The sequence below is a fragment of the Siniperca chuatsi genome, linkage group LG2 (genome assembly GCF_020085105.1).
Source record: "Siniperca chuatsi isolate FFG_IHB_CAS linkage group LG2, ASM2008510v1, whole genome shotgun sequence".
NCBI lineage: Eukaryota > Metazoa > Chordata > Actinopteri > Centrarchiformes > Sinipercidae > Siniperca > Siniperca chuatsi.
The window spans coordinates 31871883-31885048 of record NC_058043.1 but is presented as its reverse complement, the minus strand read 5'-3'; the positions used below and the strand labels follow the sequence as shown (position 1 = coordinate 31885048).

The 13166-nt window shown below is 41.6% G+C and overlaps 1 protein-coding gene across 1 annotated transcript in view; it reads right to left on the bottom strand.

Moving 5' to 3' along the window:
• The window catches only part of nampt2 (nicotinamide phosphoribosyltransferase 2), a 28944-nt gene extending 24470 nt beyond the window's left edge, over positions 1-4474 (bottom strand). Inside the window, exon 1 of the mRNA XM_044212558.1 lies at positions 4120-4474. Coding sequence (XP_044068493.1) covers positions 4120-4167 — 48 coding nt within the window. The 5' untranslated portion in view covers positions 4168-4474. The remainder of the gene's footprint in view (positions 1-4119) is intronic.
• Positions 4475-13166: the final 8692 nt, after the last annotated feature.

Here is a 13166-nt window from a genome sequence, read left to right as displayed (position 1 = left end):
AAGTGATCCGATGTGTGTTTACATACCCCAAAGCATTTAATCAGAATATAAGTTTTTTGACATGCACAAAGTGGCTCCGCCCGCTGTGAAGAGTCTAATCTGACAGAAATTTAACAGAAGAAGATGATCTGCTGTTTCTGTTTCAATCCTTGCTGGATTCACATGGATTCAGGCAGACTGTATACGGCAAACCGGACATAATTTTAGTAGACGAGACAGTAAAATTAGATGATCAGTACAGAGCTGGGTGGAATACCAGGTAGGTAATATGGAAAATGTGTTATGCTATATTAGCTTAGCAAGCTATCTGGCTAGCTATTAACTTAGTGTAGCTGACATCACCATAGCAACATATTGTCACGTGTGTTTCGTTTTGCCGTCCTGGCATTCCGTCTGACTTTTCCGTGCCGTCCAGAAGGTGTCTGTCTGCTGTTTACCGCCTGAATTGTGTGAATGCAGCACGGTCTCCAACAAAAATTTGCATCAGCCACAGACCTGTTTTGTTTTGCTACCGCCATGTTTGTCCCTCCCAGAAACTTGCTCACATCACCTAATGTTACCCCAATGTGGGGCAAACATGCACAGAAAGAATATATTTATTCCAATTGAAGGACTATCAAAGGTTTACACCACCTCTCAACCTGATTGAAAATTCCTTCCAATTGGGCCAGTCCCTTCCGATTGAGGTGGTTACATGAGGCATATTTATTCTGATTGGGCTATTATTCCAATTATTAGTGGAATATTAGGGTCCATGTAAATCCAGCTAATGTTTCTAAATGACCTCAAACCTAGTTTGGCATTTCTGTACTGTTACTTTCTTGTTACTTACTGACTGAAAATGCTATGAATACCCAACGGATATTTTACGATTGTAACGTAACCTGACACACCGCCAGTTTGCCTCCCATGTGATAATCAGTTATGAAATGAGACACTGTTGACAGACATTCCCGCAGCTTATTATAGTGGAGGTGCAGAGCCCAGCCTGACATAAAGAGTGTCTCTGCTAATGTCAGAATACTTTTCTTTTTTTAAATACATTTTTATGAAACACAATATTAACCTTGAAGGACAACAAGCAGATCCTCTACATCAGACAGCAAAGGCAGCATAGGTTATTTAATGAGAGAGGCAATTATTTTAACTGTCAACTCGTAACTAAACTGATCGATCACATTGAATGTTCGCATCTCAGTGTTGTTGTTTTGTGTGCATTAATAATGTCTGCAAAAACAATTTTGTTGTGGTTGACATGAGCAAGGACACAGTCAGTGATGCAAAGCACCAGCTTATGGCTGGTTACCTTTAAAACCTGGAACAAGGAACATGTACTGTAGGTGTGACTGAAATATTGGGCTCATTTAAATAAATATTTCTAGATGAGTTAATGAAAGGCTTTCATTGTTCAATCATGCTCTGTTTTCAATTTGAATGCCCAATACCAATACTATGTGTCCTTGTAGTTGACAACTGTGTTTCATTGCTGTGACTAAAATGTAATCATCAATGCAAAATGCATCAAGGAAAATTAGAGGTATGTCATGTTATGGCACTGGGGTAGTAAAAGACAGTATTTCAGTATTTACTTTTAAAAAAAAATCATGTAGCACTGTGCTGTGGCGTTAATCCCAGTGGACTTTCAGATGAGCTCATCACAATGTACCAAATCAGTTTCTATTATACGATTGTGATGACAGACACATTGGAGGAATCCTCTTGGCTGTGCTGCTGCTTTGGACTTGTTTTCAGGGGTCATTGGAGCTAATAAAAAGGCTGGTTGGTCACCATCCAGACCTTTGCCATTTGGCTGCAGTGCAAGCCTTTGAATGACATCTAACAGTGAGATCTGACATTTAACTCTACTGAGCTGAGCATATGCTGCTGTATACCAACACAGCCTGTCTAAGCTGTGGACTGGCTCACAACTGGATTTAGGTTACGAAATGACTGAAATGAAACTGAAAGCTAAACAGTCAATGAAAGGTTGGGCTCTGTGATACACACAACTACACTGCAAAGTAGACAAAGAAGACGTGCATTACTGGCAGTGCATTACAGTGTAATGAATCACATCATGACTTGCACTTCGGAACTTGTGTCTTGGTTCATCAAACTGGACTCCATGGAATCCAGCAAAAAAGAAATAGTAGATTATTTCTCTCATTTTATTCCCTTGAGGTTAACCTTGAGGTCAGCAATTTGACACAAATTAACAGTGACTGTTTCAACTTTTAACTCTATGTCTATGAAGAGTCTGTGTCATTCCAGATTTCTATCTATTTAGGAGAACTAAGTCATTCTACTGTTGCCTTTCACTTAGTACTTCTAGATTTATTGTTACTTTACTATTCTTTCTCTCTTCCAAGTCTAAAGCATTTTGATAATTTAGCGCATCTACTGAATACCAATGCATAGCCACACCTGGATTAAAGCCCGGTTTGTCCTCGGCGCAAGGGCCAAAAAATGACGTCATAGTGCCTTTCGCATCAGGCCACAAGTTGTCGCGGAGCATAGCATGCACCTCTGAATTTTTGTAACTAGGTGCGGTGCGCTTTTCATTTCAACATGGACGCCGAAGCTGGCCGATCAGGTTCGCCTCTACAAACACATCTACTACTCTTCTTTGAGAGACCACAGGGATAGCCAAATCACTCTCAATTCATGGAGAGAGATCGCCACCACACTGGCAAAAGATAAGTCATTTTGTAGGAAAGTGTGGAAAAGTCGTGAGGAAAGGGATCGTCAATGTGGGATAATGACATTCTTCTGGTAACACTCGTTGACTTCTTGCTTATTCACAGGATATTTTGTTTGTACGCCCCCTGGCGTGTCGGAGAATACTGCAACGAACAACGTGTTGAGCATAAATGCCACTGTGCATGCTTGTAGCTCTGCGAAATTAAATAAAGTTTAAAACTTCCATAGCCCCCTATGTGGTAAATCTGAAATGGCCCTGAGGTGTAAGGCCCCAATATATTCCAAAGGAGACATGGACAGCAGGGCGGACAGTGGACATGCATGTGGTTCTGGTTATACTACCTCAGGTATCTGCGTACAAGGACATGTACACACACAGATGGCGTGTATCATAAATGGTCAAAAGGTTTCTGCCTGTCATTGTGGGATTTGTTGGGTCTCTGTAAATAATATTATAAAGAGTATGGTCTAGACCTGCTCTATAGGGAAAGTGCAATGAGATAACCTCTGTTATGAATTGGTGCTATATAAATAAATAAATAAATATGTGTACACACATACAGTCATATATTTATGGATGTGGGCAGATGACAAAATGTAATTGTGGCCCCCAGTGACTATGTTGACACAGAAAGGATCATTTGAGTTTAACAATACAGTTTGTGCTGGTGGACTATACTCTCACCATTCAGTCACAGCAATTCCCAATTTATTTTGAGGGCCCCTTGCCATACTGAGCCCCTGAGTGTGCACCTGGTAGGTCTGGCCATGTCCATAGCACCAAGCTATCAAAAACTGTACTGTACTGAAAGTTGACAACAAATGCTTGGTTAAATTCTTAGTATTGTTTATAAATTCTTTGAGTAGATATGACTTAATTAAAAAAATAATATTTTTTTACACTAACATAAAGCTTTTTAATAAAAATGCGTTCATACCCAGTACAGTAAGATATGAAGAACTGTTTTTGTATAATGAAACTCAGGCATTACATTGCCAACAGTAATAATGCCTACAACTACTCATTCTTTGCTAGGTCAAATGTTCTCAGATAAGGTTTTATGGATTAAACTTGATTAAATGCCTGCGGCTGGGTGGGACTCTATGGACTCTACCCCTGCTCCTGGTTTTAACAAACTGTAGGGTGCACTAATAACAGCAGCATGCTTACAACAGAGTGTATTTAATTTCTGGTGCCTCACACACTGTCATCTACTGCAACGTCACAGTCAAATCATTCAACTGACCAAAAATGCACCGGCTAACGTTATTTGTGATGTGTAATGGTATGTAGCGAAATACTGAACGGAATGTGTAGCTAACTGTATCCCAAAATAAACTGAATTTATTTAAAGTTAATCGGAAAAAACACGAAATAACGAAGAAAAGGGGACAGGCAAAAACAACGGGTCCACTCACCTTGTAAGAATCCGTCGCAAGCAAGAAATTAAAATCCTGCGCTGCCATTGTTGTTTTGGGTGAATGAATTAACGTTAACGTAACGTTAAATGTCACTTCAGTCTTCGTCTCTTCGTAGCAACTTAGCAAGATAGCGAACCAGAACCCTATCAGGTAGCAGAAAAAATATGCCCTCAGCGTCGAATTATTATGATTTTAACCCCTGTATTTATCCTGTGAACTCAAATTCAGACGTTACAGCACTTGTGAAATAACCAAGGAAGCAGTAATTTTGTATGTTGGGGGTTGTTGTAAAGGGGCGAGTTTCAGGACGCATGGCCACGCGCACGTCCTCTCACCGCCTTTCTGACCTGGTACGTCATGCTGCATTCAGGTACAAATAGGAGTTTTGTGGAACGAAGTTAAAGCAATGCTCCGATATTTTGGACAGTACAGTAGCCTATGCTTAATCTAACAACAATCTGTCTCATTTTTCCTTACACCATTTCCTGCATTTCATGTTAATTTAAGATTGCTTACTAATATTGGTCTGCGTAAGGCTTATCAGATCAATTTTCCATGTAAAAAATGAAACGTAGAAAACTGAAAAATGTAATATAATTTTCTAAAATTGTATTTTTTGTTCTTCAGATCAATGTATAGTTTAAATTTTGGAGTCCTTTTTCTAATTTTCTATTTGTGGAATGTTGGATAGAAAAATAGAAAATCTGAGAGGTTTTATTTCTATAGAGATGCGAAGTCCATCCCCTTTGGACCTTATTTCAGAAAAAATATGTACTGTAGTCAATGGTGAGAGACAAATAATTTTTTATCCTGTTTGAATTGTGCCATGAATTACACATATGATGTTTTTCAATTAATAAGATATGATCAGGTCCCAGTTTGGGTTCGGGAGGCAGACACCATCACCACATTTAAGAGTAGGTTTAAGACTTTCCTCTTTAAATAAAGCTTATAGTTAGGGCTGGCTTGGGTGAGACCTGAACCATCCCTTAGTTATGCTGCTATAGGCCTAGACTGCCGGGAGACTTCCCATGATGCACCTCTTTCCTCTCTCCTTCTCTCCATCTGTATGCATTTTAATCCCATTACTGCATGTTACTAACTCGACATCTTTTTTCTCCCGTAGTTCTGTGCCTTCTCGTTTCTCTCCTCTCTCCTTCTGTTGCTTTCAGCAGGTATTTCTGCCTCCAGAGCTGCAGAGACTGGATCTGTGGTTGTGGGCCACCTGCTACCCCCGTGTTCCTGCTCTACAACTGTTACTCCAGTTGTTGTTATTGGCTCTCTTACTAATACCGTCATTATTTTTCCTATAGCTGTCATTCATATCATTATTAATTTATTAATATTAACACTACAATTACATTTCTACTATTTAAAAAATTCTAGGTGGTATTTGCATTGTGCCTCCCTCTCTCCCACCCCACCCCCCCTTTCCCAAAACCTCTCTCTCTCTTTTTCTCTCTCTCTCTCTCTCACTCTCTCTCTCACTAAAAACCTAACACGGCAGCGGCAGATGGCCACCCACCATTGAGTCTGGTTCTGTCCTGCAGTTTCTGCCTCTTAAAAGAAGTTTTTTCTTGCCACTGTCGCCAAATGTTTGCTCATGGGAAACACAAACATGGGATTTGTTGGGTCTCTGTAAATAATAATATACAGAGTACAGTCTAGACCTGCTCTATAAGAAAAGTGCAATGAGATAACTTTTATGAATTGGCGCTATATAAATAAAATTGAATTGAATTGAATTGAATCACGCCCATGTTGTGTTGGTGACGTATATTGTGCCGAGTTGTTTCACACAAAACTAAATGGTACTACAACAAACTGCGACTTTCTTGACATGAAAAATTATCTTTTAAATTGACAAACATCATATGTGTAATTCATGGCACAATTCAAATGGGATAAACAACAACAACATTTGGGCAGTTAAGGCAGCCGGGATGTGGAATTCTTTACCACTGAGTATCAGAGAGTGCAGTACTTTTTAAACATTTTAAATTTATCATGAAAACATGTTGAAAGGACAATCAGGTCTGTAGTCATTGAGCTAAGAGACACTGAATGTGGTAAGCATCAGTATTAAGGGATGGTTGGTCATTTCTTTTACTGATGAACTGTCTGTTTTTAATGGTGTTGGGATTGCTGATGGGGTGCTCCCTAGTGGGAATTTAGTATTTAGTTCTTCTGTTGTTTGTTTCTGGGTGGTTGTTATTTTTTGTTTTGTTTTTTAGTTTTTCATATGTTTTTGTGTCTTTTTTTCATATAGGTTTTGATTTCCTACAACTGATCTTAACTCTGTAACCTGTGAATAACTAGTGGCCTCCACCCAGGGACTACGGATGAAAATTTGCTTTTACCTATATTTTGTACAATACATGGATTGTGCATTGTCCCTTCTAAATAATAAACAAACAAACAAACAAACAACAACAAACTCAAATAAAGTTCAACAAAAAAAGAGATTAACATTTTATGGGATTAGATTTGTTTCATAATAATTGAACAAAATCTCCCAAGAATCGATCAAAAACTCTATACTTTTCTTTCACTGATCAGGATCTCAAATTTTTTCAGATTTTCCATTTTTCTATCCAACATTCCACAAATAGAAAATTAGAAAAACAACTCCAAAACCTTAATTATACATTGATCTGACAAATACAATTTTAGAAATTTTAATTACATTTTTAAATTTTTAATTTTTCATATGGAAAATTGAACTGATAAGCATTGCACAGACCAATATTGATCTCTTTGTAAATACTTTTGTTGTTCAATTGGATTGGATTGCTGAGTTTGGTAAAGAAAAAAATAACTCTCTCCAAATTTAGAATAGGCAATTCTCCCTGCACTGTAGTCCCATGTTGTAACTCCCACTGGTGGCCTGGAGAGAATGATGAACACATTGGGTCCATACCAAGTCTCTTAATTGCATCCACGTTTCCCTCACTTAGTCTTTTCCTTACGTCTAAGTCCCTCCCACCGGGGCGTCGAGACGTCCTTCCCTCTGAAGCGTCACGTGAAGCGTCACGTGAAGTGTCACGTGAAGCGATGTTCGTTTCTTATGACGGCGGTAGCTGATCACAGCTGGATCATCTGCCAGTCGGCTTTAACAGCTGTAGAGACTTTTGATAGAGTTTGTGTCTGCACACATGCACTGTACTAATACTAATAAAGGCACACAGTTATCACTGCCAGAGCAACAGTGTTCTCTCTGTAGCGTGTTACCTGTTTAACAAACACCAGGTTATGAAAAGAAAAATCTTTCTAATAAATGAAGAAAGTTGTTTGTGGTCCTTTTGTTGTTCAGACCTACAATTAAGATTTTTAACTAGATGGTGAATCAGAAAAACAAATAAAATATAGAACTTGGGAGTGATACACTTGAGTTTAATCTGTTATCTGTCTTCACTCCAGTGATGTTGTGATGTAGCAGATCAGTCCTGTCAGCTCCATGGTCCAATCAATAATATATCCAGTAAGGGGGTGTGTCCGCCAGTAAAAATCTTCCGTGAAGGCTGCTCTTGTGTATCCTCGCTCATGGCTCCTCAGAGATCCCTCCTTGCTCCTCAGAGGTTTGAGACAGCCTTCAAGATGGCAGAGCAGAACAACTTCCGGTTCAAGCGGGGATCAGGAGCAAGGAAATATCAAGTAAGAAATCTGAGATGTACCCATGGTCTGGTACCTACAGTATTAATGTTTGGTTAGGTTTAGGAAACTAGAACTACTTGGAAACAAATAAATGCTGTTTATGCTGGACGTGAATTGCCGTCTCCCATGTCAAAGTCACATGCTTTGTTCACATCCATGGGACCTCCTCCCTAACATGTTTTGCGCTAGTATAATTTTACGCTGTTTCCACGTTTGCTACATACAGAGGACAGTAATTACTGTGTGGACCACAAGAGGTTGCTTATTGGGAAAATGTCATCAGACCAGAGCTTGTTAAATATTTGAACAGATGATCGATGCTGTCATTTTTCTAGTTTTTCTGTGGTGGTGGTGGTGGTGATGTGAACATAAAATAAAGTAATTTATGTCAATCATTCCTTTTCTGGAAGAAAGATGGAAACATTTTTCTGTTTCTATCAACATTGCAGTCCAGAGCAGCTTGACTTTCATTCTGATCAATGAGTTCCTTCAGAGGAGACTGGGCCAGTATGAAATTCTGACTTTGATTAAACCCAAACATCAGTTCAGGAATTTAAGGTTGAACACACTCTCCTCTTTTGTTTTTCTTGATAATGACATACTGGTCAGGAGGAGCTGGAAACTGCTTGATGATCCACTTTCAGCCAGCTGCTTATGGTGCTTAAGTGCTTAAGTGAATCGGTCTGATGGTGGTGCAACAATTACCTTTTTTCAGCGGTTTATCCATCGACAGCTCAGAAAACAAAAACGAGCCAAGTGCAAGGACTCAAAATAGTAAGATAGGGGATGGGACAGCACTTTGTTTCACCAAATGTTACCTTGGGTAGAGACATTTCTGTGGCAAAGTAATGTTCATGCTTTCTTGTACGATTCATTGATTGGGGTTTAGTTATCCACACCCTGCAAAAGAGTAGTTTTTTTTTGTTAATGTTGTGTTATGCAAGTTATCATCATGCCATCACATAGAAAACATTTGTACACAGTACTTGCTATATACATATGTTAACCCTGCAAACCTTTCTTCTTTACAGGTCCAGCGACTTCCTTTTACGTTTATTTGTTTTAATCATAGCATGAATGAAATGGTTTAGTCCCTCAAGCAAAGTCTTAAGAATTGTGAACTTAAAGAGAGCACTGAGTCTGCAGGATTGCGACCTTACAGGAAATGTGCTTAGAGGGTTAAAAAGGTACACAAGAGATCCCTCAAGCACAGAGAGATACATACATTGCTCCCATTGATTGACTTTGATGACAAATACACACGATTGTGAAACACTAGTGGGTAGAGATACATCTTCCAGACTTGAATCCAGCCCCTATTCCCTATTCGGATGATTTTTTTTGTGATTATTCAGCTGACACCCAATATATTTCAGTTTATGCTGTCACTACCGAAACAGGTGTAGTGGAGGTGCATGCTTTGCCTCCTGGAACATCTGCTTAACGAGCTAAGTTGTAGGCACTAACATTCCTGTATTTTAGTTGAGGGCCACCATTTACACTAATTCAAGATATGCGTTTGGTGGGATGCAATTTGATTTTCATTTTATGACATCTTCTAGTAAAGCTATCCAACATTCAACTCTTGTATCCAACCTATTGAAAGCCATATTCTTGTCAAATGGGAGCACTTCTCACAATTGGGAAATCGAAATGGGAATACTTCTTGCCCCACAGGAGGGACATTTGGCAACCACAATCACGTAAACGTATGCCAAATGTCAGAAAATTAGGGAAAGAAGAAAATTTGCTATTTGGAATACCTTGGGTGATACAGGGTGATCATGTTTGCCAAATGTCCTGCCTGCCGTGGCAGAAAGTTTCCCAAATGGCATTTGTCTAATTCTTTGACATTTGGAAAGTGGGTCATTCTTGAATAATACCAATAAAACCAAGTGTTATGAGTTTTTTTTTTTTTTGGGTCCCCTGGATCGATTTGTACCACCCCCGACCTTGTACACCCACTGGAAGGGGGTGTAATCACCAAATGTTTTTTGAATAACTCCCTGGGGGTGGTCCCAGGGGTGTGTAATTTGGCGTGGGATCCCCTGCAAAAAAAATTAGATATCCAAATGAAGCAGGCTTCTTACTACTCTGTGAATGTCGCATTCTGGGGTGAGAGAGAGGACACTAGACATGATGGCACCACAAGCTCTGTCACACTTGGAAACAGCTCCTACACTGGTACTGAAGACATTATTATTGAAAATATTTATATTTCATAAAGATAAGTCATTATGTGATCATTATGTGGTCTATGACATTTGGGAATCCTGACCACCCCATTAAAACGTATGCCAAATGTCAGAGTTGATTTAGGGCAAGGACATTTGGGAATAATTCTGCCACTGCAGGCAGAACATTTGGCAAACATGACCACCCCATTCAAAAGTATTCCAAATGGCAGAAATGATTCAGGGAAAGGACACTTGAGAATATTTCTACCACTACAGGCAGGACATTTGGCAATAATGATCACCCCATTTAAAAGTATTCCAAATGTCAGATTTTCTTCATTTTCTAATATTCTGATATTTGGCATACCTTTGAATGGGCTAGTCATGTTTGCCAAATGTCCTGACTGCAGTGGCAGAAATGTTCCCAAATGACACAGACACAAGGGAGCTGAAAGGCCAAAGGTCATTTCACTCGATCTTGACCCTTGAGCTAAACCAGCACAAAGGTCAAAAAGTTGCCAGGTTTCCTTATGTTATTTTATTGTCATATTTACACATTTCAAATGGGCATATTTTTTCATAGAAAGGTCCCAGAGATCTCAGATTGTTATGCCCACTGTGTGTGGGCAGGGCCTAGAACAAGCCCCCATGACCAAATCCCATCCGTGGTATCCAGAAAAAAAAATCTGGTTGATTTGAATCAAGTGAGGATGGTGTGAGGATTGCCTGTTGTACAGGCCATGTGAAAGTTCTAAAGATTTTTCTAAAGATATCAGAGCCCTGATTTTTTTTAATATGTTGTTGCCATGCCAACATGGGTCACGACCATCTTTGTTTGGACCCCCTAGCATGTAGCATTGCGGTGCGGAAAGTGGGACAATCCCTCATACATTTGAATGGGTAAATTTTGATAGGAAAAATTAATGGTAAGTTATACCCAAATGACCACATGCCCATGCAGCTTGAAAATAGCCGATTAACTCCAGCTGAACAGCACAGAAGGCTGACCCAGGGTTTGTGCTTGTACTGTGGCACCCTTGGTGAGTGCCATAATTCCTACCATAAAAAATTTAAAGCCACTTTCTACTCTCATAACTTTGATTACTCCCAATATTATTATCTCTACCAGTACAAGCCCTCATCGACTCCGGGTCAGCTGGCAATTTCATCTCCGGTGCCCTCAGCCGCCAGCTCAACCTCAAAACAACAGCCACGCCCTCCATTTACCAAATCCACACAGTAAATGGAAGACCCCTCAGCCGCGCCCGTGTCCATAGGGCTGCTGGTCCTGTCACCATCCGAGTGGGGGTGCTGCATGAAGAGCCTGCCTTCACCATCACGTCCTCAGCCGAGGGAACTTCCGGTCTGTAGAAACAGTCTGTGGACATCCCTGCCTGCTACAGCGCCTACAGGGATGATTTCTGCCCTAAGACAGCCTCCCGATTACCACCTCACCAGCCTTGGGACTGTGCCATCGGCCTTATACCGGATGAAGCAGTGCCTGGTGGGAAGCTCTATCCTCTGTCTATCCCCGAGCAAAGAGCCATGGAGGAGTACATAGAGGAGGCCTTAGCCCAGGGGTACAACCGACCTTCTACTTCCCCTACGGCATCCAGTTTCTTTTTTGTGGGCAAAAAGGATGGAGGCTTGCAGCCTTGTGTAGATTACCGGGGACTCAATCGCATCACTATCAAATTCAGGTCCTCTTCCCCTCGTCCCAGCAGCTTTAGAGCAGCTTTGTGGTGCCACTGTCTACACCAAGCTGGACCTCCGCAGCACGTACAACCTCATCCGGATACATGAGGGGGACGAGTGGAAGACCGCCTTCATGACACCCACCGGCCACTATGAATACTTAGTTATGCCATATGGTTTGGCCAACGCCCCCTCCGTATTTCAGGACTTCATCCATGAGGTGCTCCGGGAGGTTCTCCACAAGTCAGTCTTGGTCTACATCGATGACATCTTGATGACATCTACTCCTGGAGCCTGGCTGAACATCGCCACCACGTTGCGGAGGTCCTGGAACGCCTGAGGCAATTCCAACTCTTCCAACTCAAAGCAAGAAATGCTCCTTCCATCAAACCTCAGTGCAGTTCCTCAGCTACAACATAAGTAGCAGTGGCATCCAGATGGACGAGGGGAAAGTCGAAGCCATTCGGACCTGGCCCACACCTACCTCTATCAAAGAACTCCAAAGATTCCTGGGTTTTGCCAATTTCTATCATGGATTCATTCAAGGATACAGTAGTATATTCCAACCTCTGACTGACCTTCTACGCAACAAGCCCAAGTCTCTGTCCTGGCCCCATGAGGCCTTCACCAACTTGAAGGAAGCGTTCACCAGTGCACTGCTCCTAGTTCACCCTGATCCGGAACGACCATTCCTGGTAGAGGTGGACGCCTCTACTACCGGAGTAGAAGCGGTGCTTTCACAATCCCAGGGCACCCCGGCCAAACTCCATCCATATGCCTACTTTTCCCGGAAACTTAGCCTGGCAGAAAGAAACTATGACATCGGTAACAGAGAACTCCTAGCCATCAAACTGGCTCTGGAAGAATGGAGGCATTGGCTGGAGGGTGCTAAACATCCCTTCATAGTACTCACCGACCACAAGAACTCTTCTTCACTCATTTTAACTTTCACATCTACCGCCCCGGCTCCCGGAACGGTAGAGCAGACGCCCTCTCCTGGTTACATGCCCCAGACGAACTCCCTGACGAACCTGAAACCATTCTCCCCAAACAAATCATTGTGAACCCCATCCAGTGGTCTGAGATGTCCCAGCCTTCCTCCAATGCCTCCACCAACCCTCCGCTGGGCTGTCCCCCAAACCGAGAGTATGTCCCCAGAACTCAACGCACCGCCCTAATCCATTCTTCCCACGCATCTCTGGGCACTGGTCACCCCGGAGCCAATGAAACCCTCTCACTGCTACGAGAACGCTTCTGGTGGCCAAATATGGCCAGGGATGTGAGAAGGTACGTACAGGGATGTCAGGAATGCGCCATCGCCAAAAGTCCACACCATCTCCCATCCGGTAAACTCTGTCCACTGCCCACTCCCAACCAACCTTGGTCACACCTAGGAGTGGACTTTGTCACCGACCTACCTGTGTCCGATAACAACACATGCATCCTGGTAATCGTAGACAGGTTTTCGAAGTCCTGCTGACTACTCCCCCTCAGAGGACTACCCACAGCCATGAAAAC